This window comes from Camellia sinensis, chromosome 2 (genome assembly GCF_055761805.1).
Source record: "Camellia sinensis isolate YWXY chromosome 2, ASM5576180v1, whole genome shotgun sequence".
Classification (NCBI taxonomy): Eukaryota; Viridiplantae; Streptophyta; class Magnoliopsida; order Ericales; family Theaceae; genus Camellia; species Camellia sinensis.
The window spans coordinates 58,360,527-58,387,500 of NC_138962.1; the positions used below are offsets into that span (position 1 = coordinate 58,360,527).

Here is a 26,974-nt window from a genome sequence, read left to right on the forward strand (position 1 = left end):
GGTGGTCATCGAAGACTCGTCGAAATATTTAACATTATCGGGATGTCGTTGAAATATCGTCAGAAATTCGCCAGAGTATCGTCGGAGTGTTCTGAACATAACTAAAAGTTACAGGAATCTTCAGAACATTCGTTGGACATCAAGAACATCGTTGGAGACTCACCGAAATGTCCAGAATATTACCCAAAAAAAGAATAAATGGAGAAATTAGAGCAAAAAAAATAACGAAATATACTAAATATTGATAAACTGAAAGAAAAAAAAAAAACATAACAACCACAAACAGCAACAATAGAAAAAACATATGTTATTTTTTAATTTTTGTAAGATTTAAGTAAATAATCTCCAATATCAAACTGAAAAGTAAACTTTGAAACTGTAAAATTGTTACAGTTTCAAAGTATGATTCTATTAAACATTTATCTTTATTAATCAATCTGAAAAACATGTTATGAAACTATAAAACTTTACAGTTCTAAAGCATGTTATAAAATAGCAAAATAATTTAAATTGAAAAATTTTACATTTTTCCTCGTATGTAGTTGAAACTTGAAAACAATTTGTTCAAAATTTGAAAATTTTCTCCATTAAAATAGGAAAAGAGAAGTGTATAGTAGAGAAAAAGAATAAAAACTGAGAGATCGAAAGAGAGAGACAGATATAAAGAGAAAATTGTACTCCAACAACTATTTTTAGTTTAAATTTAACTGGATTTGATATAAATCTACTCATCTTCTTCACCGAAAACTCATCTTTTTCGCCGTCGATAAGGGCGAAGCAAGGTGTTGGTGGTCGATAGTTGCCAGTGAACCCCAATCGATGGTGGTCGCCAGTGACTATATATCAGAAAAAGAAAGAGAAAAAGAAAGGCGTAGTCGTTGGATATCCGAAAAAGAAATAGAAAAAGGAAAACGTAGAGAAAGAATAAAGAAAACGCAAGACCTTTGGATCTACTCAAAAGATTGTAGGATTAAGTAAAATACACATCTTTCAAAGAGGACGTGCGGATAATGTGTCCAATTTTTTTTTAGACTAGACTCAAATTGAGCTCACTTGAATTACACATTTAACATGTGTGAGCTAAGGATTCGCTATCCAATTTTTTTTTATCCCTCCATCCTAATTAACTTGTAGTCGTTCGATTATATCTCGAGTGAATATGTGTGTGTAAATTGATATGAAGTATTCGAGTGAAATGTGTGTATGTAAATTGATATGAAGTATTGTTGTTGGTATATTATTATATATAAGTGGTGGTCCATGCAACAATAAGAAATAAAGCCAGTCAACCACAAAAGCTCTGAGAGAGAGAGAGAGAGAGAGAGAGGGAGAGAGCACAAGAAACTAAAGCTTTGAAATGGCAGCCAAACCCAATCCAATTCCTCTCCTCACTCCCTACAAAATGGGAAAATTTAACCTCTCTCACAGGTTTGCTACTTACACAACTCTATTTTCTGTTTTGATCTCTCTCGAGCTCGAGCTCGAGCTTTCCTTCTATACCCTTTGTTTCTTCATCCAAATTGATTTGTGGAATGTTGGGTTGTTTTGCTTCTTGATTTTTACTGCACTTGTTTTTTTTGTTTTTGTTTTTTTTTGGTCTGTTTTTGTTTTTGGATTGGAAGCAGAGTTGTTTTAGCGCCACTAACAAGGAACAGATCATACAACAACATTCCACAGCCTCATGCTATACTCTACTACTCTCAAAGAACTACAAATGGAGGCCTTCTCATTACCGAAGCCACCGGTGTATCCGACACCGCTCAGGGGTACTTTCGACTTTTTCTCTTATTATAAAAATATTCGGAATATTTTATGCAGTTGAACTACAAGGCATGAAAGTTTCTATTTGATCACTTTTCAAACTTTACCGAGAAATTTTGCACATAAATATAATTTTAGTTGTTGTAAGCCTTTGGTTTTATTGCTGTTAAGTTTCACCAATTTTGTAGAGCAAATATCTTAGAAATTTCTCAGCCACTTAAATTGACTAGTGTTGTTGAATAAACTGACAAAATTTCTCTTTACACCCACATCTCTCTTTTATGTCTTGGGAATTCTTCTCCATGAAGGTAGGCGTGGAGAGACATTTTACTTCTGTATTTAGCTGTGCTCAAATCGATGTTTCTCTTGATGAAAATATGTGAAATTATCAAATTTTAAGAACTCTAAAAATTTTCCTAAAATAAAAAGGATTCGCGATGCCTTTTGTGTTTTTGCCAATTGCAACAAAATTCGTGTTAAGAATCCAATATGCCTAATCGGGATTGGTGAAATATGAACTTAAACACAAAATAAATAAATGCACAAGAAAAATAAATCACAATATGATGTTCTTGGTTTGCTCTAAACTAGGACTACTTTCATGGTTGGTTTGGTAGGATTTTTATTGTTAATGTATGTAAATTGTAAATGTAAATTGTACTCCACCTACCACCTCCACTTCACCTAACACACTCAACTCTACCTACCACCTCCACTTCACCCCCTACCAGCACCACCACAATCTGCTACCTTCTCTTCTATATATAGGAGTTGTAATCAATATACAGATAGACAACAATCTTGTAATATATCAATCAATAATAATACATCAATTTATTTTACATGGTATCAGAGCAAGGTTAAGAACCTGGTTATTCTGCTTCACCGGCGGGCGGCAGCCTCGCCTTGGCCGCCCGCCGGACCTCTACACATACCCTAGCTTCCTCTATCTCAGTCACTGTTCTAGCCCCTCCCTCGGGCATGGTCTTTCTCTCTCTTTCTCCAGGGTGTGTATGTTGGGTCTCTCTGGAAGCAAACGTAACAGACGCCCTGAAAGATTAATCCTCTGATGATGCTTCTTTGCACAAAATCCCAACCACCCATTTACCACCACGCCGCCAATCGCGGCAGCCACCGCCGCCGACCTCGGCCCCGACGCCGCCTTGTACAGAGAGTCAACCTCCTTCCACAGTAGAGTCATCTTCTGCAGCTCCCATATGCACACGCATGTGGCAGCATTCTTTGTCAGCAACCCCACCAGCATGATTCGCCCCCCACATTCTGCGAGTGTCTGATCGCTCACATGTAGTGGAGCTGGAATTGCAAACTGCTTCCAAATTCCAGTATCCATATCGTAGGACACAATCCCCTCAGCGCCCCTGTGCCCAGATCCGCCTACCACGTCGGCGCCGTCGGCTTAGGATCCGACGGTCGGATCTTCGTCAGCGTCAACCTTGAGTTCCTTGGTCTCCCCCTCCACCCCTCCGTCCACGCCGAGCAATTTCTCGTGACCAACCTCGTCGTCTGCGGCTCAAATCGCTCCTTCGTCTTCTTTCTCCGCCTTCCCGTCGCCGTACTCGTGGGTCATATTCCGGCCAACCCAATCGGAAATCTGGCCCAACTCCACGTTCTCCTGCTTGCACAGCCCCAACATGCATCTCCATCTTGTCTGTTCCATACTCCAAAGAATACTCTTCCGAGATAACCTCCCCAGGCCATTTCTTGGGTTTTCTCATAGGAACAAATTTTGCTCCAATAGCCAGTGCAATGGGTGGCCCAAATATAAAACCTCTTGCTTCAATACCTGCAACGATAGAGATATCTTTCCCTTTGTACCTCTCAACAAATCAATCAATAGTGTCCTTGAACGCCTTCGGATCCAGCAGCAACGTCGTTATATCCTGAAACATAATCCCGGGTTTGGGGCAGTCGGGAATGACGCGGATCGCAGATGCGATTCTGGCGATGCGATCGTCTCTGGAATCTGAATCGGAAGCCGCCATGGCTGAGATCACTTTGTCTTGCAGATCTCTGTGTGGCGGTGGTGGAATGTGAGTGTGGTTGTTGTCGTGGGACGAGTCTGCTTCCACTAGCCTCAGCCTCGATGCTGTCGACCCCACCGAGTTTGGTGTGTGTTTTTCGTTCTGGAAAAAGTGTGCACAGTAGAGAGGAGTGCCTATGAGATGCTTAATCCGTGTGGTTGTTGTCGTGGGACGAGTCTGCTTCCACTAGCCTCAGCCTCGATGCTGTCGACCCCACCGAGTTTGGTGTGTGTTTTTCGTTCTGGAAAAAGTGTGCACAGTAGAGAGGAGTGCCTATGAGATGCTTAATCCTCTCTCTCTCTCTCGGGCATTGTCTCTCTCTCTTTTTTTTTTTTTAATTCAGTGTTTTACACACCACCCCCACCCACATGAGTTGGTTTCACTTTTCCTCATTACTATATTCCCACACTCTTCCACTTTCTTTTCTTTCTTTTTTTTTATATATCACCCACGAGCCTGCACCACCCACACCCCACTCTCTTTTTTATTTAAACATATACAACCCATTTTTTTTTTTTTTTTTTTTTTTTTTTTATTTGTTTTCTTCTTTTTATCATCCTCCTGATCATGTTCCCCCCTTTCTCTCTCTCATTTTTTCACTTTCCAATTCCCCGAAGAAATCATGTTGTTCCCAACTTTCTTTATTTTATATTACCAAAAAAAAAAAAAAAAAAAAAAAAAAAAAAAAACAAAAACAAAAACAAACACCAACAATTTGCACAACAAACCATCTTTTATTCCTCTCAGGGATCCACCCCGATCACCATTTTACAAAAAAAAAAAAAAAAAAAAAAAAAAAAAAAAAAAAAAAAAAAAAAAAAAAAAACTCCAACACCCACAAACAACAGATTTGTTTTCTTTTTCTGCAGACGGTCATCCACCGACCTCACTTCTTCCTACTCTGCCGCCGGTCTTTTCTTCTTGCCTCCGTCCTGAGCGGGCCTTGATGGTGTTGCCTCCGTGCTTCCTAGGCCACCAAGCAAGTTGCCTCCTGCATGCTCCTCCACTGCAGCATATGGCGGCCCTCCAAATCGGAACATCACGGTGGCCTTCCGCTTCAGTTCCTTGTTTTCTGCCCTTAACACGCTCATCTCTGCTCGCGCATCCTTATACATGCGTTGGAGCAGAGCCAGCTGGGAGTTTAACTGCTGCACCTCATTTGTCCTACTCTGTAGCCGGTGCGACAGATTTGTGACCGCCGTCATGGACTCCACACATGCCTTCAACGTATACTGATTGGCCTCCACATCCGACTGCACCGCCATTTTTTGCTCCACAGACCGCATCGGAAAGTTCAGCGGAGCAAACCCAGCAGTGTTTGGTTGAGGTTCACTGGCCACCGCACCAGTTCTCTCTCCTGTCGACTCGTTGAGGTCGGGAAAGAGGGTCAGCAGCCCGCGGGAAGACGAAGCCATTTTTTCTGGCCACAGAGTGTTACAGAATATCTCTCACAAACAGAGTGTTACAGACTATCTCTCTCAGCAAAACGACCTCTCTTTCTCAGCAAAATGAAGAATTTTTCAGAGGTTTCTCTCAATTTTTCTGTCTCAGTTTCTGCCTCCTCCGCTTCGGTTTATAACGACCATGACCCAGAGACAGCCACGCGCATCGCGCGCCTTTTGACACAGACAACCTGGCACGCCTTTTCATGGCACACCTTTTCATGACTCGGGCACGTCTTTTGATGACACGCCTTTTGATGACACACCTTTTGAGGGCACGACTTTTGAGGGCTCGATATCTACATCCATGTATATCTTTTGGGCAGCCTATATACACACTCATACAGTGTCTTCTACACCAGTCAGCTTTATCAATCCCTTTGTTTCAACCTCAAATAGGTTTCTATCTTTACACCTATTTGAGTTTGAGGGGGGGTTATACACAGTATCATGTATAAGTCGCCCATGGCGCACTCCCTAAGTCACCCCCTTGGTGCACCACCACAATTTTCTACAACGGTCCGACATGACCCCGTAAACTGTCTTCTACATCGGTCCGACATGACCTCGTAAACTGTCCTGCTACATCGGTCCGACATGACCCCGTAAACTGTCTGCTACAACGGTCCGACATGACCCCGTAAACTGTCCTGCTACATCGGTCCGACATGACCCCGTAAATTGTCTTCTACAACGGTCCGACATAACCCCGTAAACTGTCCTGCTACATCGGTCCGACATGACCCCGTAAACTGTCTTCTACAACGGTCCGACATGACCCCATAAACTGTCCTGCTACAACGGTCCGACATGACCCCGTAAACTGTCTTCTACATTGGTCTGACACGACCACACAGTGTCTGCTACAACGGTCCGACATGACCTCATAAACTGTCTTCTACAACGGTCTGACACGACCATACCGTGTCTCCTATCCTGTTTTATTTTTCAGTTTATTTTTCTGTTTTGTTACTCTCTCCAAACTCAAGTTGGCTAGTACCTATCCTCCTTGAGTTTGAGGGGGGCTGTTAATGTATGTAAATTGTAAATGTAAATTGTACTCCACCTACCACCTCCACTTCACCTAACACACTCAACTCTACCTACCACCTCCACTTCACCCCCTACCAGCACCACCACAATCTGCTACCTTCTCTTCTATATATAGGAGTTGTAATCAATATACAGATAGACAACAATCTTGTAATATATCAATCAATAATAATACATCAATTTATTTTACATTTATAATCAGAAATGGTACAAAATCTTACAAAGATAACTAGCTAGCTGCCTCTTCGTTCAATTATAAAATATAAATACATAAAAAATTAGAATAATTATCAATAAGTCCTAATAGTTAGACTTAATTTTCATCAAGTCCTATTGAAAATAAGTCTTGATAAAATTGTAACTAAAAATAATTTTTTTGTGACAATTTTTTACATACATCGCTAAAAATTGACAATTAGTGACTTTTTTTTGTCATGATTTTTATAAATTGTCGCTAAAACTTACAATTAGTGACTTTTTTATAACAATTTTTTTTTTATAGGACATATTAAATAATAAGTATATTTATTAGGATCTACACATAAGTACCCTAAAAAATTAAGACACCATATCTATAAATGCAAAAATATCAAAAAATATTTTCAGTCTACAATTACAATCAAGTGATTAGTATTTAGTACTTATTAGAATCCGCACTGCCTCAACAATTCATATACTTCCATTGATTCGTTGTCACAAGGCCTAAGTCATAAATTTACAATCTTTAGCATCAATCTATTACATTGAAAACCATTTTCCATTTTTTTTAAAAATTTTTGATTTGAAGGTACCCAGAAACACCTGGAATTTGGACAAAAGAGCATGTGGAAGCATGGAAACCAATTGTGGATGCTGTTCATAACAAGGGTGGGATCTTCTTTTGCCAAATTTGGCACGTTGGTCGCGTCTCCAGTTATGGTATGTTCATATATTATAAAATAAAATAAAATAAATCCATAACATATAACATTTTTTTTAAAAACATTTTGTCTCCATTTGTAATTGAGTTTTTCTTAAGAGATTTATGTTCTAATTAACTATGTTTATCTTAAGCGAAAACGTCTTGATATTATAATCTTTTAAATCACATTTAGAATGATTGCTATTTTAGAGAAAATGGATAATCTAATACTTGCATTTTTCTCTTATTTTCTTTCTACGTTTGTGACATCTTTTATTAATCAACTAATTAATCCATATAGGGCATGTTTGATTGGGTGGATTAGAGCATATGATTGAGATTATTAATTCGTGTGCTCAATTATCTTATGTTTATTTTAACATTTTGGTTTAGGATTATTAATCAAATGGATAATTAATCTAATAAATTTATAGGATTATTAGTAATGGGGTAAGGGTGAGATTATTAATCCAATAGATATTAATCCAATTGGATAATGAATACTATATTAATTTAATAAAATTATTAATACTTCACTATTAATCTTGTAAACCAAACATGACCATAATTTACTCGGTTTCTGTTGTTAATCTTTCCTTTTCAAGTGTCGCATAAACAGTTTAATTTTAGTGCAAGGGTCAACTACATCAAAGTTGCTTTCTAACTTTCTAATAATGGCTATCTATGAAAATAAATAAATAAATAAATAAATTTCTAATTAATGATTAAAGAGTAAATTATGTCAGTAATTTTTTTTTTGGCCTCCTTTATTATTTTGGTCCTCATACTTTCAATTGATTTAATTTTGACTATTTATTTTAGATTTTTTATTAATTTGGTTCAATGGACAATGCTGATTAGAGTTTTTGACGAAACATAATTACTAAGTTAGTTGAGATTAATTCATTTAGTTGAAAGTTTTATAATTTTGTTGCTTATGTGCGTATTTTCGAATAAATACGTTGATGATTATAGTCATTGGACTAAATTAAAATAAAATCATAAATTTATGATCAAAATGGAGCAAGTTAAAATTATAAGGACCAAAATGATATAAGATCTAAAGTAGAGATACTACTGGGGTAATTTGCCCATGATTAAAAAAAAAAGACATAATTAAAAAAAACCTAAATTCACTAACTAATCCATATTATTTTTTGCCAGGTGGTCATTAATCATCTAGAATGTGTGGTGTGCAAAATACCGTACAATTTGTTAAAATCACATCGATCCTCATCAATTCACACCGTTATATCCGATAATCGTGGTTTAAACTTTAAAATTTATAATCCGCCTTCAAAACTGTTTCGCTCAACTATAATTAATATATATATATATATATATATGTTTTAACTTATAATAAAATATCAAAGTAAAAATGAGTGAGAAATTTAATATGTAAAATTTATTACAAATTAATTAGTAGTTATATATATGAAAAATATTTTATAAAATTAGTCTGTGTTATATATATGAAAAATATTATGTAAATTAATGTTATATATTATACAAATATTTGATAATTAATTAAAATATTCTTCAATTCATACAATCGCTCAAATCGCAATTTGTCAATTTTTCAATCCGTTAATTTATCATTCAGTTTATAATTTTACTCTCAAACTATCCAAATCACATTAAGCATACTCATAAATGGAAGATTCGAAGAAACAAAACGTCAGATTTGCCATTTATTTACCAGATACGCATTGGATTCCAATTATGATATTGAAACATCTTTAAAAAAAATTTTTTTTATGAAAGTAGGGATATAAAAATAAAATAAAATAAATTGTATTTAACCAAACCCATATCTGACAAACTAGATTTGAGATTTGGATTTTTTTAATATTATATATATCATTCTGCACCAGGTCAACAATAATTAAAAAAGGGAAAGTAAAGTCAACAATAATTAAAAAGGCTCAATTCTTAATCTGGACATATTTTGGCATTCAAGTCAAATTTAAAATAAAATAAAATAAGAAAGAAAGAGGGAAAGAAAATAAGAGAAAGTTGCAGTAACTAACCAATATTACAATATCCATGTGTATCATTATCATTCCAATTTAATTGGATGTATTTAAACATATTTGAGATTGTGATGTTTACACTAATATCTATTTTATTATATAGTGTGAGCACAGAATTGGTATGAATATAAAATGTCTACAATTTTTTATTTGTTTAAAATATTATTTTACTGTAACTTCAGCTGCTCAATTCAATCACTTATAACGCATATTCTAATATGTTTTATGGGGAGACAATTATACGAAAATTTGTTGGGTATTAAATTTTTTTTTTTTTTTTTTTGGGATATACATTTAGTGTGAGCTCTTTAAATGACAAGAAAAATAAAAAGTTGAAAAACGCTAGAGATGTCAAATATTTTATCAAATATTCTATCAAATGTCTCACATGGGTATGAGATCCATACCATGTGAATCTTATGTGCATCTCACACTCACGTGAGACAGTTGATAAAATATTTAGAATCTCTACCATTATTCTAAATTCAATCTATTATTTTTAATATATGATGGGTTCAACCATTGACACCTTACTGGGCATTCCTTGTTGACTGGCTACTAAATTAATATATATATATATATATATATATTAGGGTGTCAGCTCACCCAATGAGTGTGCTATGTATTTTATTTATAAAATATAAATTTTGATTTTAAATTAGAAATATATATAGTGTTTGTTGGTCAAGTGATAAGGATATTGCTTTTCAAATCCAAGATTTTAGGTTCAAATTTTGTGCACTTCACTTTATAAATTTTTTTTTTTTCATTTTTGATATAAAAAAATCTACTTGGAAAAAAAGGAGAGTAGATTTCAAGAAACTAAAGTGAGTTCACATATATAATAGTATAGATAGGTAATTGATGTGCAAATTATGCTACCCTATAATTGTCCATGTTATATAATTGTATATCCATTTCATTGTAGAGTGCATCATGCTTCAATACTATATAGATTAATGCATATGCCTTAATAAAGTCGCTTTCCCAATTTAACCCCCTCTCCGCCGCCCCCCCCCCCCCCCCCCCAAAAAAAAATAAATAAATAAAAATAAAAATGTAGTGATAAAGAATGGGTTGGTTGTCTACATCCACTAAAAATGTCCATGACATGTGACACATCATATTTTACGTGAGCTTTCTTCTTGGTCCAGATACATTAACAAAGGATATTTAAGTTTTTTTTTTTTTTTTTTTTTAATTTTAAATTAGTATAAGACAGGATAAAAAAGAAGTTATATTATGTAGTGATGAGATTTGAACTCAAATTTCATAATTTCATGTAATAAGAGAACACAATTTAATTTGACCTTTTAACTTCTCATGCATTTGAATTGACGAGTATCAAACGAATGGATTGTTGTGGTAGTGTTTTAGACTCAATACTCCCATTTTCTCTTTTCCTACATAATACTAAAAAAGATAAAAAAAAATAAAATGATTTTCTTAGTCAAAAATTCAAGCCGAAATCAATTGATGTGTTGGAATTGAATTAAAGAGTTAAGTGACGTGTTTGATTTGAATAGAATGATTGTTTTGATTTACATATATTTTTCAAAATGTAATAAGATAAAATAGTGGACATGAGCTTGTTTTGTTAAGCCTAATAAAAAAAATTTGTTGGAGTGGTCCATCCTTATATATGGTTTTTTTTTTTTTTTTCGTCAAATGATTGAAATTAATTTGAATTTGGTATATATAATGTAGCATTTCAACCTAATGGTGAAGCTCCCATATCATGTACGGACAAGGGGGTGACACCTGGCCTTGATGGAGTAGATTGGTCCCCTCCTCGACGCCTGAGAAGCGATGAAATCCCTCACATTGTCAACGATTTCAGGCTCGCTGCGCGTAATGCCATTGATGCTGGTTAGTATAATCAAATTTCTTCCTATCTTTAAATTTCTTTATTTGTTTTGCATATGATTCACAACCACCATACACAAGAATATAGCTTTTAAAGCAATTTTTTTTTCTTAATAATTAGATATCTAAAAAAAACATGTACTATGTGTTTGATTTGTATTTTGAAATAAATTTTTAAAAACAAATTTGGAGAGAAAGTATAATTTTTTTTTGTTTGATTTGTTTGGTTATATATTTTAAAAATAGTTTTGGAGTTTGTGATATATTTTTACTATGTTTGGCATGTTGGTTTTGGATTAAAATAGTCACAAAAAGATAAAATAGGCTAAAAAGTCAATAAGACAAAATGTCACATCCAAATCATAATTATTTCGTTTTTTCTCTTACAAAAGTCAAAAAAATCAAAAAGTTAAAATTAACTCACATCCCAAACGAAAGCTTTGTTGTAGTTGAGTAGATATGTGCGAGAGAAATAAGGAATGAGAAAAAGTGATTGATTAATGTGTAAGAGAGAAAGTGATTTTAAATTTTTTTTTCTCAAAAATTATATATTGAGATATAAACCAAACAAGCTTTTTTTCTCCCCTCCCATAATTTTTCAAATTAGTTACATAACAACACAATTATATAAAGGTTATGACTCGTTTTCATGTAACTCTCTTGAAACTTTAATTCATTATATTTAATTACATTTTTTTCTTCTAAAAAAACTTTTAAAAAATATATTAGAAAAAAAAAAATCTGCTGAGATTGCTTTTGGATCGATAAATTAACCATTTTAAAATGAAAGCGTACCACACTTAATGTGTGCTCCAAAATATGAATTGTTCTAATATTAACGTTTTCTGGTAGCACTGGTTATGGTTTTTAGAAGTAAACTTAGGTCAGAAAACACCAACTCAAAGCTGATTATTTGAGGCTCAAGATTACAAGTTCAATATTTGAGGCTCAAAATAGTTCACCATCTCTTTCTTCACATCCAATTAAACAATCTTCTCCATAATCACAGGATTTGATGGAGTAGAGATCCACGGTGCAAACGGGTACATAATCGACCAGTTCATGAAAGATACAGTGAACGATAGGACCGACATTTATGGTGGGAGCTTAGAGAACCGGTGTCGCTTCGCCTTGGAAATAGTAAATGCTGTAGTGGATGAGATTGGAGCTGATAGGGTTGGAATGAGACTCTCTCCTTTCGCAGACTACATGGAGACCGGTGACTCGAACCCTGATGCCCTTGGGCTTTACATGGCTAACGAAGTCGGCAAGTTCAACATTCTCTATCTTCACGTGATTGAACCAAGGATGGTTAAAATAGGCGACAGGTAACTGTTACAAATCTTGGCTAAAGATAAAAAAACTCACATTTTTTTCATAAACCAGAACAAACATGTGAGTTTGTTTGGCTTAATGTTTTTAACCAGTGTTAGAATTTTTTGTTTTTTAATTTTTTTTTGCCGTTAGAAAACTTTTTCATATTTTAGTCCACTACAATTAGGGCCGTAAATGAACCAAAACTGTTCATGTACAGCTCGAGCTCGGCTCGTTTAAAACTTGTTTGAGCTCAACTTATTTATTCAAGGAACGAGCTTGAGCTCGAGTAGCCTTAAGCTCAGCTTGACAAGGCTCATAAATATAAAAATAAATAAATATTTATTTATTTTTAATAATATATTAAATAAATTTTCAATAATCTATTTTATTTTTTATTTATGTTTGGTGTTTGTATAAATTTACATATTTGATTGATGGAATTTATTATTAATATAAGCATTATTATATATTGTACTCATAATTTTGTATTTTTTTATCTTAAAAATTAAATTAATTTAAATTTAATTTTTTTTCAAGCTCGAACTCGGCTCATTTATGTCATTGAGCTTGAGTTCAACAAATATTTGATGAGCTAAGCTTGAGCTCGAGCTCACTTTTGTAAGCTCAATTATAGCTCGAGCTTGACTAATCCTTAATAAACAAGTTTGAACATTCAAAAACTTGGTTCACTTCGGCTCGTTTGCTGCCCTAACTGCAACAATTTAAGATTTAATAGACACAAATTTAAGAACAAAAATCATTTTTAAGGACAAAATATTTTAACTACCAAAAGTATCATTGTTGTGTTTTTAGCAACAAAATTAGATATTTTAGTGATAAATTGCCAAAATTTTCGTAGCACAAAATTGTTTTGTCCGTTAAAATGTGTTTTTTAGTGACTTTGTAAAATTGTCGCTAAAGATTATTATTATTTTTACTTTTTGAGATAGACTTTTAGTGACAATTGTCATGACAGAAATTGATCTCCTAATATTTTTTGTAACAAAATTTTCACTTCTAGAGATAAGAATTTGATTCCTAAAATCTATATAATAAAGCAGGACGGTTTTTGAATTTGTCCTACACACATTTGTCCTACTAGGACATTTGAACGGCTTAGATCTATTCAATTTATAAAACAACGGCTGAGATATATTTTTCAAAAAATATCCTACATGTACATTTTCTATTTTTCCGTTTCTCTCTCTTACTTTTTCTTTTTCTCACCCATTCTTTTATGATCTCATGATCCCACCTGCCTCTTTCTTTTCTTTTTAATTTTTAATTTTCTCTCTATTTGTTTTTTTTTAAAATTTTTTTTTCTCCTTTTTGTTCACTTATTTTTTATTCATATTATATGAAAAAGTCTATGATCCGAGAATTAGGAGCCAGATTTTACTCTGTGTAGTGCAGATTAAATTAAGCTCCGTTTGGGAAGAGATCTTTTGGGCTTTTTTGGCTATTTTAGCCACAAAAGACAAAATAAGCTATTTTAGTCACAAAAAACAAAATATCACATTTAACCCATAATCATTACACTATTCACTCACAAAAAAAGTCAAAAAAGCCAAAAAGTCAAAAAGTTCATCCCAAACCAAGCTTTTTAGTCCAAACTAAAATAGCCAAAAAAGCCAAAAAGCTAACTCATTTCCCAAACCAACCCTTAATGAATTTTACAGTCCACAAATTAAATGAATTTGAATAATTAATTATTATTTTTAAATATACTGAATACATGATAGATTTCATAAATTTAGATTTCATATGAATCTTCAACATATTTTAATAAAATAGGACGGTTTTTTAACAATTAATGAATTTTAAATATTAAATTAATGAATTTTACAATCCACAAATTAAATAAATTTGAACAATTAATTATTATTTTTAAATATATTGAATACATGATAGATTTCATAAATTTAGATTTCATATGAATCTTCAACATATTTTAATAAAGTAGGACGGTTTTTGAATCTTCAACATAGAATTTGTCCTATACACATTTGTCCTACTAGGACATTTGGACGGTTCAGATCTATTTAAATTATAAAACAACGGCTGAGATATATTTTTCAAAAAATATCCTACATGTACATTTTTTATTTTCACGCTTCTCTCTCTTACTTTTCCTTTTCTCACCCATTCTTCTATGATCTCATGATCCCACATTCCTTTTTCTTTTTTTTTAATTTTATTTTTTTATTTTCTCCCATTTTTATTTTTCTGTCTATTTGTTTATTTTTTTATTTTCTCCTTTTTGTTCACATATTTTTATTCATATTATATGGAAATGTCTGCAATCCTAGGATTAGGAGTCAGATTTTATTATGTGCAGTGGAGATTATATTAATGAATCTTTTAGTCCATAAATTAAATGAATTTGGACAATTAATTATTATTTTTAAATATATTGAATACCTGATGTACTTCATAAATTTAGACCTTATATGAATCTTTAACTTATTTTAATAAAGTATGATGGTTTTTGAATCTTCAACATATTTTTGTTCTATTAGGACATTTGAATGGCTTAGATCTGTTCAAATTATAAAATAATGGCTGAGATATATTTTTCAAAAAATATTCTACATATACATTTTCTACTTTCCTACTTCTCTCTCTCTTACTTTTTACTTTTCTCACACCCCTCCTTCCATGATCCCATGATCCCGTCTTCCTCTCCCTTTTCTTTTTATTTTTTTTCCCATGTTTATTTTTCTCTCTATTTATTTATTTTTTTTATTTTTTCCTTTTTGTTCAATATATTTTACACATATTTCCATACAATATATGTATGACCGTAATACACTAGGACATTATGGGCATACATACAATTTCCATATAATTACATAAGCAAAAGCAGTATTGTATGTCTGCCCATGGAAATTGTATGTATGTTAGACACATCTATCTATCTAGCTATTTATTAAATAAGTAAAAATGAGTTTTCGTGAGAAATTTTGTGAGAACTCTAAAATTTTATAATAAATTTGTGATTTTATCAAATTAAAAAATAAATTTAAATAGTGTTGGGATTACAATCATATTCTAATCCTAATATTATTTACACCGTGCCTTTAGGTACGGGCATACGCTAGTTCTTATATATTGTAGTAACACTTAATCTACATACACATAAAAGTAAAATATTTGTATAGAATTGTTTAAAAAAATTACTAAAAACAATTTTAAAAAAATACAAAAAATGTGCTTTTATGTGATTTGTTTTTCAAAAATTTTACAAATATTTTAGTTTATAAGTGCACCCAGATTAAGTTCATCTTAAAAATAAAATATTTAACTAAAATATGAAGAAAGTTCACTAAAGACCAAAAAAAAAAAAAAAATTTGAAAAATCTCAATTTTTTTGAATTTGAAAACCGAACAATTATTTCAATAATATAGATTACAAATTGCTAATGTCTATATAGCACAACAACTATTTTTATTGGGAACATTCCTTGGACTGTTAGCCTAGCAATTTTCAATCCTTTGATTGTCCCATGTCAGAATTAGCTCAGGACTATGGTGATTAATTTTATAATTTAGTTATCAATCTTTGTATTTTGTAATTTAGTCAATTTAATCCTTCTGAGTTACATCGTAATATGTTATTGAATGATAATTAATTCCACTTATGAGTTATGGTTTTGTATTATAGTTACATTCGATTTTTTCCACTTCCTGAGATCTCTCTCGAATCAGGTATGAGACTCCTCACAGTCTTCTTCCCATGAGGAAGGCTTTTAAAGGTAGTTTTATTGCTGCTGGTGGGTACAATAGAACTGAAGGTAATAGAGTTATAGCAGAGAACTACTCTGATTTGGTGGCGTTTGGACGCTTGTTCTTGGCTAATCCAGATTTGCCTAGGAGGTTTAAGCTGGATGCACCACTAAACAAGTACAATAGGAACACTTTCTATATTCCAGATCCGGTTATCGGGTACACAGATTATCCATTTCTTGATCAAGATGTCCCTGCTTAGAATGTAATGTTACAAGAGGAATTGGATTGTGTTCTAATTCTACTATGATGATTTGCATGGTTTCTTGGTGACATTGGTATTAATAGAATAGCGACTTGAATATGTAAAAGATGATGATTTGTAGTATAATTATGCAGGTATGACCAAGAAGAAGAAGAATATATGGATTCTTAAGTTTGGTGAAAGAAATCTATTGTCCTTCTCTTCTATGTGTTAAATTTGTGTTTGGATTTTATATTTCTTTTTCTTTTCTTTTTCTTTTTCCCTCTCTCTCTCTCTCTCTCCAAATTCAAAAAAAAAAACAAACAAAAACAATCTATGCATTAAATAATTCATTTCATTATTCAAAAAATAAAATATAGTGAATTTTTAAAAATTAAATTAAAAATAATGAATTTTTAAATTTTTTCCAAACAGAACCTAAGTCAGCATTTTTTTTCTCGAGATTATTACTATTAGGTTCTTATAGAATGAATTTATTTACTCATAAGTTTTAAGTAAATTTTTTTAATTTATGTATGTGTCCTTCATTTTGATAATGAGAAGATTTTAGAACTTTTTAGATGAATGTTTTGTGTATGTAGAATGTTCATTTGCTACTAATAATATTGATAAATTTACCAAATAATAAATTATTTGGATTTTTTATTTATGTTTGTGAGTTTTGTTTTGTTTTTAGTTTATTTATTTGTATTGAAATATGATGTGAAACTCTAAATATATATATTTTTATCAGCAGAGAAGTTAAAACAGTTTTGAGAGGGTAATTTATATGTAAATTGGACCGAGCTGGGTAATAGGCTGTTCTGTGAGCCACAGTAAGAAGGGATGAGTAAAATGACTTTATAGTTAGCCCGGTTTCACAAAGCCTTGTAGTTAGCCCGGTCCCAGAAAGCCTTATAGTTATCTCTGTCCAAGAGAGCTCTGCAGTTAGCTCGGTCACCACACTCAGAGCGGTAACAGTTAACACTGTCATACCATATTGAGCCGTAGTATATTAATCCCTCCTTAGAACCTTGCTATTGGTTAGCTTGGTCTTGGCTCGTTGTGGTTAGTGCGGTCTCAGACAACTCAGTTGGAATGTCAAACAGAGGTACAGGCAGTGAAAGGAAGAGCCGAGCTAGTGGAAGTTCGGTCTAGTCTGCGGTTTTAGCATAGCCATGATTATCTCGGTCGTATTGACATCCAACCATGGTAGAACCATCTTACTTGGTTTAAGCAGTGAGGGGGCTGTTGAAGGATAAACATTATCTTTCAGGAATGTGATTCTTAGGAGGACTTTACATGGAGGAGTAAGAGTCCTACTAGGATTGTACCATGCGGAACCTATAAAAGCTCACAACATAGGTAATACAACTTTGACTCTCGAATACACAGAGTTTTAACTTTGACTCTCGAATACACAGAGTTTTTTGTCTATTTATCTATTTTGCTGACTTAGGCATTGGAGAGGTATCCGGCACACACCCGTCGGCTAGCTCACCTTTGTGTTTTCAAGAAGTAAAGCGACGACGTACGGAGGAGCGCAATCTTGATCAATAGGATTATACGATAACAATATTTCGTGCTCGTACAAGTTTAATTATATTTTGTAAGAATATTTTTATAATAGTAAATTATTATTGAAAATTATAAATTAATCCAATCCGTAGTTTGAGCCGTAACTGTGCTTTTTTTTTTATGGGCTTGCACATTGTGGAGCATATAGTATTGGGCCTTTTCACTCAACAAATACCTAGCCCAGTACTACATGCAACAGTAGGGTAAAGGTACTGCATGGATTGGACCAGCCCCCAACCCTACAATATGTTGCTGAATAAGGCAACAAACATCATTAATCACTACAACCTATGGTTGTTATGCCAATGATGTTTCTCTACTCATGCACATGTCAATTGGAAGATTTGCTTCAGAAAATATCAAAAGGGCTGAACTTGGGAGAATTTGAGGCGTTGGTGGGATTTGTTATGGGCTATATTTTAATTATTTGAACGGTGCATTTTATAAGATTCTGATTGTATATTATTGATAAAAAAAATTTATGTTGATTTGATAATGATAATTTATTTTTATTTTATTGAGTTTATATTTAAAAAAATAAATGATAAATATATTTTTAAAAATAGACTATCTATTTTTTTAAACAAATATGATAAAATGAAAAGCATACTTATCGGATCAATCTAATTTTTTTCGTAAATGATATAAATTAAAAATCTTACAAAATGAAATATTCAGATTATTAAAATAAGATCCTTGGTAAGTTTCACGAGCCACTCGAAGTTGCTCAAATTTAAATTTGAACTCAAAAGAAATAAAACACTAAGTGGTTATTTCACTTGTAACCTACTAGATGGAACGTAGATATTGTTTGATACAATTGGTTATAAATTAAAAATTAATAATTCAAAATCAAAAGTCAAAAGTATCCATCAACCAACTTTTAAAAATGAACTTTTTTTTGGCTTATTTACGTTATTTTTACCCAATAAGGTATACGTACCAAATGAGAAGTTATTACATGGGTTTGGAATTTTATGTTAGTAGTATACTCGGCTAACAGAAACAATATGTGGAGGAACATCATATTATGATAATCTAATGTACTTGACTTATTGAATAATTTCTCCTACCAAGCAATCTCACACAGACTCTTAAAATAAAAATAAAAAAATTTATAAGCAACTCAGATAAATTGTACAAAAACAACCCATAATGTTAACTAGTGGTAGTTCAAAATTCAAATTCCCACAATGATAGTTTTTTGAAAATAATAGGAAAGATTTGCAATAATTAATTATAGGGAAAATTACAAATTACAAATACACCTCTTGGATTTTGCTTAAAATATGAATTGTTCTTTGTAGTTTTAGAAATTACAACCTACTTGTTGAATTTCTAATTTCATAACAAAGGGTATCTTTTATTAATAAATTATTAATTCAATTAACATTTTTTGATAATATTAGAAATTTATTTCAATTAATAATTTAAGTAATTTCATTATTGTGCAGGAGAGCAGTTAAATTTTTTTTTCCAGTTAATTTTGTTAAATAAAAAATTTCAGCAAAAAAAAATTTATAATTTTTCGAATTATAAGATACAATTTATATTTTAAGCAAATATTAAGGAGTTTGTTTGTAATTTACCTTAATTTTAATTTAAGGCTCCATTTGATTAGAAATAAAATTTGGTAGAAAGTGAAAGTAAAAGAAAATGAAGTGAAAGAAAATAAATAGAAAAGAAAATATATTTTTTTGCAAATATTTGATTACGATGACGATTTTGTAAAAAAAATAATAGAAAAATTTAAAAGTTTAATTATAGATAATTCATATATTCAATTTTTCTTATATTTTTTGCAAGAAATAAAAAAATTAATTACATTACTAATATGAATTGTACAAAAAAAAAAAATAATTTTTTTATATTTTTTATCACTTTTAAATTAAACAAACTCATAAAAATTAAATTTTTTTATTTTTTATTTATTTGATATTTTAAACAAACCGAGACGTAGAGAAGGTTGTTGTGAGGTGAGGGTAGATTGGGCAAGTCGATAACTGTGAAAGACGTACGTCAAACTGTAGTCTCCGTGTATTCCAATAAATAAAAAGCAGAGGGCAATTCAGTCATCCAAATTTCCAGTTCATTCAAATCACTCGTGTTTGATATTTCTGTCAAGTAGAAGTAGTAGAAGTAATCTTTCTTCTTCTTCTTCTTCTTCAGCGACCGATTCAATTGCGGATTGCGTGGCAGAGAGAGAGAGAGAGAGAGAGATGGCGAGGAGACCGGACGAGGAATACGATTACTTGTTCAAGGTGGTGTTAATCGGCGATTCAGGGGTCGGCAAATCCAACCTCCTCTCCCGATTCACTCGCAACGAGTTCTGCCTTGAATCCAAATCCACCATCGGCGTCGAATTCGCCACCCGCACTCTCCAGGTCTCTCTCTCTCTCTCTCTCTCTCTAAACTTTCTCTCTCTAAAACTAGTATCCTCTATATATATATATATATATTCTCATTTGTGCTTCTTCTCTTTTTGATTTGTATTACTGAAGATTATTGCTTGATGTTCTTTAACTTTTTTGGATTTGAATTATGTATCTTCTCTCTGTGTTTTGGATGTTTTGTACTAGGTTTGCCTTGATCTAAATCCTCTTGAATTGGTGTAGTAGTATGGATCTGGATTCACACACACATTCGGATACACAAATCATGGAGTTAGGTTTTTCGTACTGTGGTTGGTTGATCTGTAAGGTACTAGTGATTTGGTTTGGGAGGCCGAATCTGTTTTGTTTATATGTTTACTAGTTTTAAAAAAAAAAAAAAAAAAAAAACATAAACTAGTGTTTGTTTTGGGTCGGCGCATGATCTGTAACAAATTAGTAAAAAAAATAAAATGAAAGAGTTGATTTCAAAGAAAGCACCCAAGAGAGAGAGACAGAGAGAGTCATATAATAGGGTTGGTGATCTGTAACAAATAAGTAAAAAAATAAAAGAGACTAATACAAAGAAGAAAAAAAAAATAGAGATGGAGAGAGGAAGAGATATAAAGTCATATAATAAGAAGAAACTAACTCTCATTGAAGATGTCATTGTGATTGCAGGAGTGAAACAATGGTTAATTAAGCAACTTTAGGCTGAAAGATTATGAATATATGTTTTATTACAAAGGTGCAATACATCTTACACAAAATATAATATATAAATTGAGGCAGAGGCATAAGGAAAGATAGAGACTATATACAGAGAACCTGCTTTTTTAAATTTATTTATTTTTTATTTTTAAATATTGGAAGTTATTAGTGGTTAGATTCTTAGAAGTTGAGTAATTTTAAAATTCTTAGTATGCGCAGGTTTTGGAAGTTAATCTATTATGAGACAAATCAATTTAGTCTATTATTATGCGTGTGTTTGGTTTGGGATTGTCAGTCAAGTTAGAGAGTTGGTTTGTGATTTGTCAACATAAAATTTAATACCTAGTTAGACACAAGTGAAAATAAAAACTCCAAAAATGTTGGTTGTATTGTAGTGATAATTTGACATAAACCTATCAATAAGACTGCCACGTTTACAGATAAATTTTAAAGTTAGTAGTTCATTCATCTAGGTATCGTGTAAAATTGCCATTCCTTATATTTTACAAAACGTTCAAACTTGTAAAGAGTCCATTCTATGCTATTACATTATTTTCTCATTTTTTTGGGCTTTTTTTATTTTATTTTATTATTTTTATTATATATATATATATATATATATTATGGGGATAGGGTTGTGTGTGTGTGTGTGAGTGTGAGTGTGCATGTGTTTTCTATGGATTATTAGTTAATGAAATGGCATCTTGGTATTTTTGCAAAGATGACCACAGTTGACACATCTTAAATTGAAGAATAGTTTGGGTTGTAAAATGCCAGAGTGCAGAATGGAATAAATTCATTTTCATTTACTTCTGAACATTTGAGTGTGTTGTAACTTGTAAGAATAGAAGGTTAGACTTAATTCTTATGTTGTCTACATGGTAAAGTAGTCAACTTCCTTTCGTAAAATATTTGGTGTGTCATGTGTGGATGCTGATTCAGTTGAATTTTATTTGTGGTGCATGTATCTCAAATTTCACTGGAAGCATCATTCAACTAGCACATTTTTAGTGCAATGCTCATGAACCATGATAGTGTCATTGAAGGATGTTTGAAAAGCCCTTTTAAAATAACGAAATGATACCACGTTATTGACTATGTCTATAGCTTTCCAATGTTTGTGTTTTCTCTCGCCATCCTTACACGGTATTTACAACTTACACGGAATATGTTAGGCATTTTTGGCCCATCTCCTTGTATGGTTTTTTGAGGTTTGGATATATGTTTTCGTTTGCATGCCATATATTTGTTTTCGTGTCATGGATTGAAGTTTATAGCTACATTCCCATGTTGATTTGAAACTTAAATAGAAATTTTAAGACATTTAGCTTGAAAACAGTTTTCACTTCTTTTTTTCTTTCTTCTAAAAGTAGTGGCTCTCATGGCAAATCACCATGTATTGCAAAACCTTAGTGTTGAAGGTTTGTCGATTTGAACTAAACTTGTAGGAATGTTAAGTAAACAGAAGAGTTTCAACCTGCATATTGATATTTGTCTGGATATCCCATGTCCCTTGGGAGGTACATTGGATAACCTCATGCTTAGAAATTTTGGTAATCATTTTACCGGACATTATATCCCTATTTCCTCTCACCCTGTGACTGACTTTCCTAAATGAACAAATTCATATATGTTAATGAAATCCATTTGCAACAATGAAGCCAATTTTATGCTTTATCTACTTGTTACTGAATGATGATGCTTTGCTCAGGTTGAGGGCAGAACTGTTAAGGCTCAGATATGGGACACAGCAGGACAGGAGCGATACAGAGCAATCACCAGTGCCTATTATAGAGGTGCGCTCGGAGCTCTTCTTGTTTACGATGTGACAAAGCCAACCACTTTTGAAAATGTCAGCCGGTGGTTGAAGGAGCTGAGAGACCACGCAGATGCCAACATCGTCATCATGCTCATCGGGAACAAGACTGATTTGAAGCATCTCAGAGCGGTTGCTACAGAGGATGCACAAGGTTTTGCTGAGAAAGAAGGCCTTTCATTCATTGAAACATCAGCTCTAGAAGCAATAAATGTCGAGAAGGCGTTCCAGACGATCCTCTCTGAGATATATCGGATAATTAGCAAGAAGTCGCTTTCTTCAGATGAGCCAGCACCTGCTAGCATTAAAGAAGGGAAAACTCTTGTTGTCGGAGGTTCTGAGGTTAACGCAAAGAAGACTTGCTGCTCTACATCTTAATAGGTCGTTATTTGTTCATTTCAAATTTTCCTCTATTTAATCTTGCCTTGCCCTACTTTCAGTTTCATTCAACAAATCTATTGTTTTGAATATTGTATTTTTATTGTTTTGTCTTCAAAATTTATTTGGCCTATTGTTGTTGGGATGGTTATGGGTTTTTATTATTATTTTTTATTTTTATGGATGCACTTGCCTGAATTGGTTTTCGTAAATTATACTGTATAAGCAAAGTAGATTTGAGGGTACAAGCAAATGCAATTTAAGAAATATACTTCTCAAGGGGAAAGGAGTTTTGTACACATTTTTCTTGGAGATTCTCACATAATAGGAATTGCATTGTGGATTTAAACTTCTTCTATATTTACCCTCGTGTCTGTAGAAAGTCATTGGAATATGCCATTACAAGTCATTGTGGGTGTTTGGAAAGTTGCTATTTTGGTAGGCTATTTTAAGAGGCTAAAATTTTTGTATTTGGGAAGATAGTTAGATTTTTTTTATAGTTGGATGTGATGTTTGTAAGAGAAAAAGTAAAATAATTATAAATTTTTGGGACATTTTTGTCTTATTGACTATTTTAGTTTATTTTGTCTTTTTAGTATTATTTTAACCAAAAAAGTTAAAAAGGTTTCTTTGCAAACACCCCAAATTGTAGGAAACCGTCTCCGTCCCTCTCTTCTTCTTCTTTTGGACCGGTCCTCTCTTCTTTCCTATGGTTTCTAGCTTGTCATTCATGTGAATTGATGTTCATTATCAAGGCTGAAGTAGTACCTGCATTCCATGCATCCGATAACATTGCCATGCAATGTTTGTTTATTTCATGAATTTGTGAATTGATGTGCCCTTGCTGAAAGCAAGAATTTAGTTTTTCTTTTTCTTTTTCTTTTTTTTTTTTATCTCGGTAATTTTTTATTTATAAATAAATAAATTTGCTTTTAGGAATCAAAGTTGATTTTAAGGGAAAATTCACTTCTACGTAGTGTTTAAATATTGAATTCGGAGAGGAAAAAGGAAAAAAAGAAGTTTCACATTTTTCATGCCTTTCTATTTTTCTTGTTGCAAATTCTTCTTCATCCAAACATAGAATTGGAGTGACCTGATATAACTATATAACCCATGCGAGTTGTGTTGTGACAATGATATAAAATTTATTGAAGAAAAGACATTAAATAACATCCTCAAAACATGAACAACTGGACTTGTGATGATTTTCATACTCATTCCACACCTATTTATTCCAACTGCTGCACATGACTTAAATAATTAAATTTTTACTTTGTACCAATTAAGAGGATGTGAGTTGGCACAAATGACGTGTTATCCGTCTTAATCTTATGGTTGCGAATTCAAGTCCTGAGAATCAAACTCTCGATTAAAAAAAAAATTGGAGGGTAAGATTACCTGTCTACAATTGCTTCTAAACTTCATTGTAATTTGGAGTTTTGAATTGGGTCTTGACTCTTTTCTTTTTTTTTCTTCTCCAAAACATATATCTCTACTAAGTTCTCATTTGATAAATATTTTAGGGTTAAAAAAACACAAAAAGACAAAATAGACTATATAAGTCAATAAAACAAAATATCACATCTAAATCATAATTTTTACATTTTTTTTCTTACAAAAGTTAAAAAAGTTCAAAAACAAAAATCAAACAAGGCTAAAAAAGTCCAGCTAAAAAAATTGTAACAAAAAAAAATTGACTACTATAACCAATGTCAGACGAAACTCGAATTATTAATTTTTTATCAACTACAAATATGGGTTTGGTTTTGCATGGGTGGACCTATGCTTCTGTGTAGTACATAAAAAATTAAAAAATTTACTCATCAAGGGTAAGTTGGGGAAATTATTACACATATGAAAAAGTTTATAATTTTAATAATTAATATTGTTAAAATTTATCATTAATTTATGATTATTTTTCAATTTTGTACGGATTTGAAATTTCCTCAAAAAAATTTAGTGATTTAGTAAATATATGTTGCAATTATTATTTATTTATTTCTAATTTACTTGATCAAGACCCATGTAAATCAGTTTCATGAAATCAAGCAAGGATGAAATTCTTAGTTCGGTAAGATGTGATGACAATGGGTTGGATTTTTTGAGATTTTGTGTGTTATTTCTTGATTTTAAATATAATCACAGGTGATAATTTTGTCATCATCTTGATCTTTTATTATAAAAATGTAAGACATAACATGATATTCTTTTTTTTTTTTGATCGGCTATATGATATCCTTCTTAAAAAACGAGAAACCCTATGTGGTTTTAAATTTAGAATTCTACCTTTAATTGTCACAAGGGACATCGGATTGTATCCACAGTTTCATGAGAGAGAAAAAAACTAAAAACAGGGAAGAAACAAAAAATTAAATTAGAACTAGGTTTCTCCCTAATTCCTTCTCAGCTAACTCAATTAACTGAAAAACTGTTAGAAACCAAAACAAGTACAACCTCTCAGGACGGGAATAGCCCATTATATTTATAGCAAAGTTGCTTGCAATAAGAATGCTTAGCGAAAATAAACCATTACATTGAACAATCTACTACTCTACTTGATAAATCTCTATGTATTATGAAAAACCGAGTTCTTATTATTGGTTCTACTAAAACTTATTTGAAATCAGTTCGAAAAGAAATAAATGAAGTTGAACAACTTACAAATCGATTCATTTACAACCCTACCTCTAATAGAAGGTCTGAAACTATGATGTGCAGCCGTAGAGCAAACCCTACCTCTTGTAAAATTTGGTTTTGGAAAAAACTTTTAGAAGCTCACTCTGACGTAGAACATGCAACTAAAACCTCTTTGAAGCAGTTTGATTTGAAAACTAGGTTTTAGATAGAAAGCTCACTTTGATGTAGAACAAAAATCAATGGATAATTATGCTGCTGATGGCTTTTCCATGATAAATCAGTTTTAGCATGTCTCGCGCTTTAAGCCCTGTTTGGTGCAGATTACTGCAAATTAAAAGCAATAATCAACTGTCTCATACACATACTTGGATGAGGTCCACCAACTATGTTGATTGAGCGCTCGCCCCTCCTTCCATCCATGTCGCTTTCAACAATACCATCTATCCATTCATGGAGAGGCGGTTTTATGGCTGCATATCATGTTATCCTAGTCGTGTTATTCCCAAAACCCCCCATCCCGATGATTACAATTGTATAGAGTAAAGCATCACTGAGTCAACATAATAACATAAACCGGCTAATCTTAATCATATCTCTAATCTCTCTCCCAATAAATAACAGAAGATCCTTTAAAGTGTCTTCTTTTTCCTCCAACTTCTTTCCATTTGCTCTTAATATAATGTAAAGAACATAAGAGAACTAAGCAAAGAGAGAGGGTGACAAGATTCAATTGCCATCCTGTTTGCACCAAATTCTCTCTCTCTCTCTCTCTCTCCCCCCTAGTGCCTCAGATGAACTTTGGCTTGGAAAGAAAAACAACAAAGAAACAGAGAGAAGTAGGTTCTTGTGGGAAGGAGGAAGGAGGCTTTCTCTATTTATCACACCAGTTGAAAGACAGTACCACATGATATTGTTCAATGTTGTCCTATGGCTCGAGTAGTAATTACTTTTGAGGAATCGAGAAAATATTTGGTATAATAGTGATATCATGTAACGCCAATCAATAAAAAAAAAACTCTTATTGTAATAGTAAAGACTATATGATTAGATTAGTAGGAGACAACAAGTGTATCTAATCTCATTTACAATTTTTTATTGAC

The 26,974-nt window shown here is 32.4% G+C and overlaps 2 protein-coding genes across 4 annotated transcripts; both read left to right on the forward strand.

Annotated features, from left to right (window-relative positions):
* Nucleotides 1-1,093: 1,093 nt before the first annotated feature.
* On the forward strand, nucleotides 1,094-16,592 carry LOC114317389 (putative 12-oxophytodienoate reductase 11). 3 transcript variants are annotated; one of them, XM_028264090.2, is made up of 6 exons: nucleotides 1,094-1,428; nucleotides 1,626-1,766; nucleotides 7,086-7,216; nucleotides 10,940-11,101; nucleotides 12,108-12,426; nucleotides 16,124-16,592. In XM_028264090.2, the coding sequence occupies exons 1-6, from the start codon at nucleotides 1,358-1,360 to the stop codon at nucleotides 16,401-16,403; spliced, it is 1,104 nt and encodes a 367-aa protein (XP_028119891.2). In that variant the 5' UTR covers nucleotides 1,094-1,357; the 3' UTR covers nucleotides 16,404-16,592. The 3 variants fall into 3 exon arrangements, with proteins under 3 accessions (XP_028119891.2, XP_028119892.2, XP_082770639.1); XM_028264091.2 differs by having other exon boundaries at nucleotides 1,178-1,428; nucleotides 16,080-16,592; XM_082914513.1 differs by lacking the exon at nucleotides 10,940-11,101 and having other exon boundaries at nucleotides 1,178-1,428.
* Nucleotides 16,593-19,921: 3,329 nt separating this feature from the next.
* On the forward strand, nucleotides 19,922-23,421 carry LOC114317390 (ras-related protein RABA2a). Its single transcript, XM_028264093.2, has 2 exons — nucleotides 19,922-20,347; nucleotides 22,755-23,421. The coding sequence occupies exons 1-2, from the start codon at nucleotides 20,183-20,185 to the stop codon at nucleotides 23,235-23,237; spliced, it is 648 nt and encodes a 215-aa protein (XP_028119894.2). The 5' UTR covers nucleotides 19,922-20,182; the 3' UTR covers nucleotides 23,238-23,421.
* The last annotated feature ends 3,553 nt before the right edge of the window (nucleotides 23,422-26,974 follow it).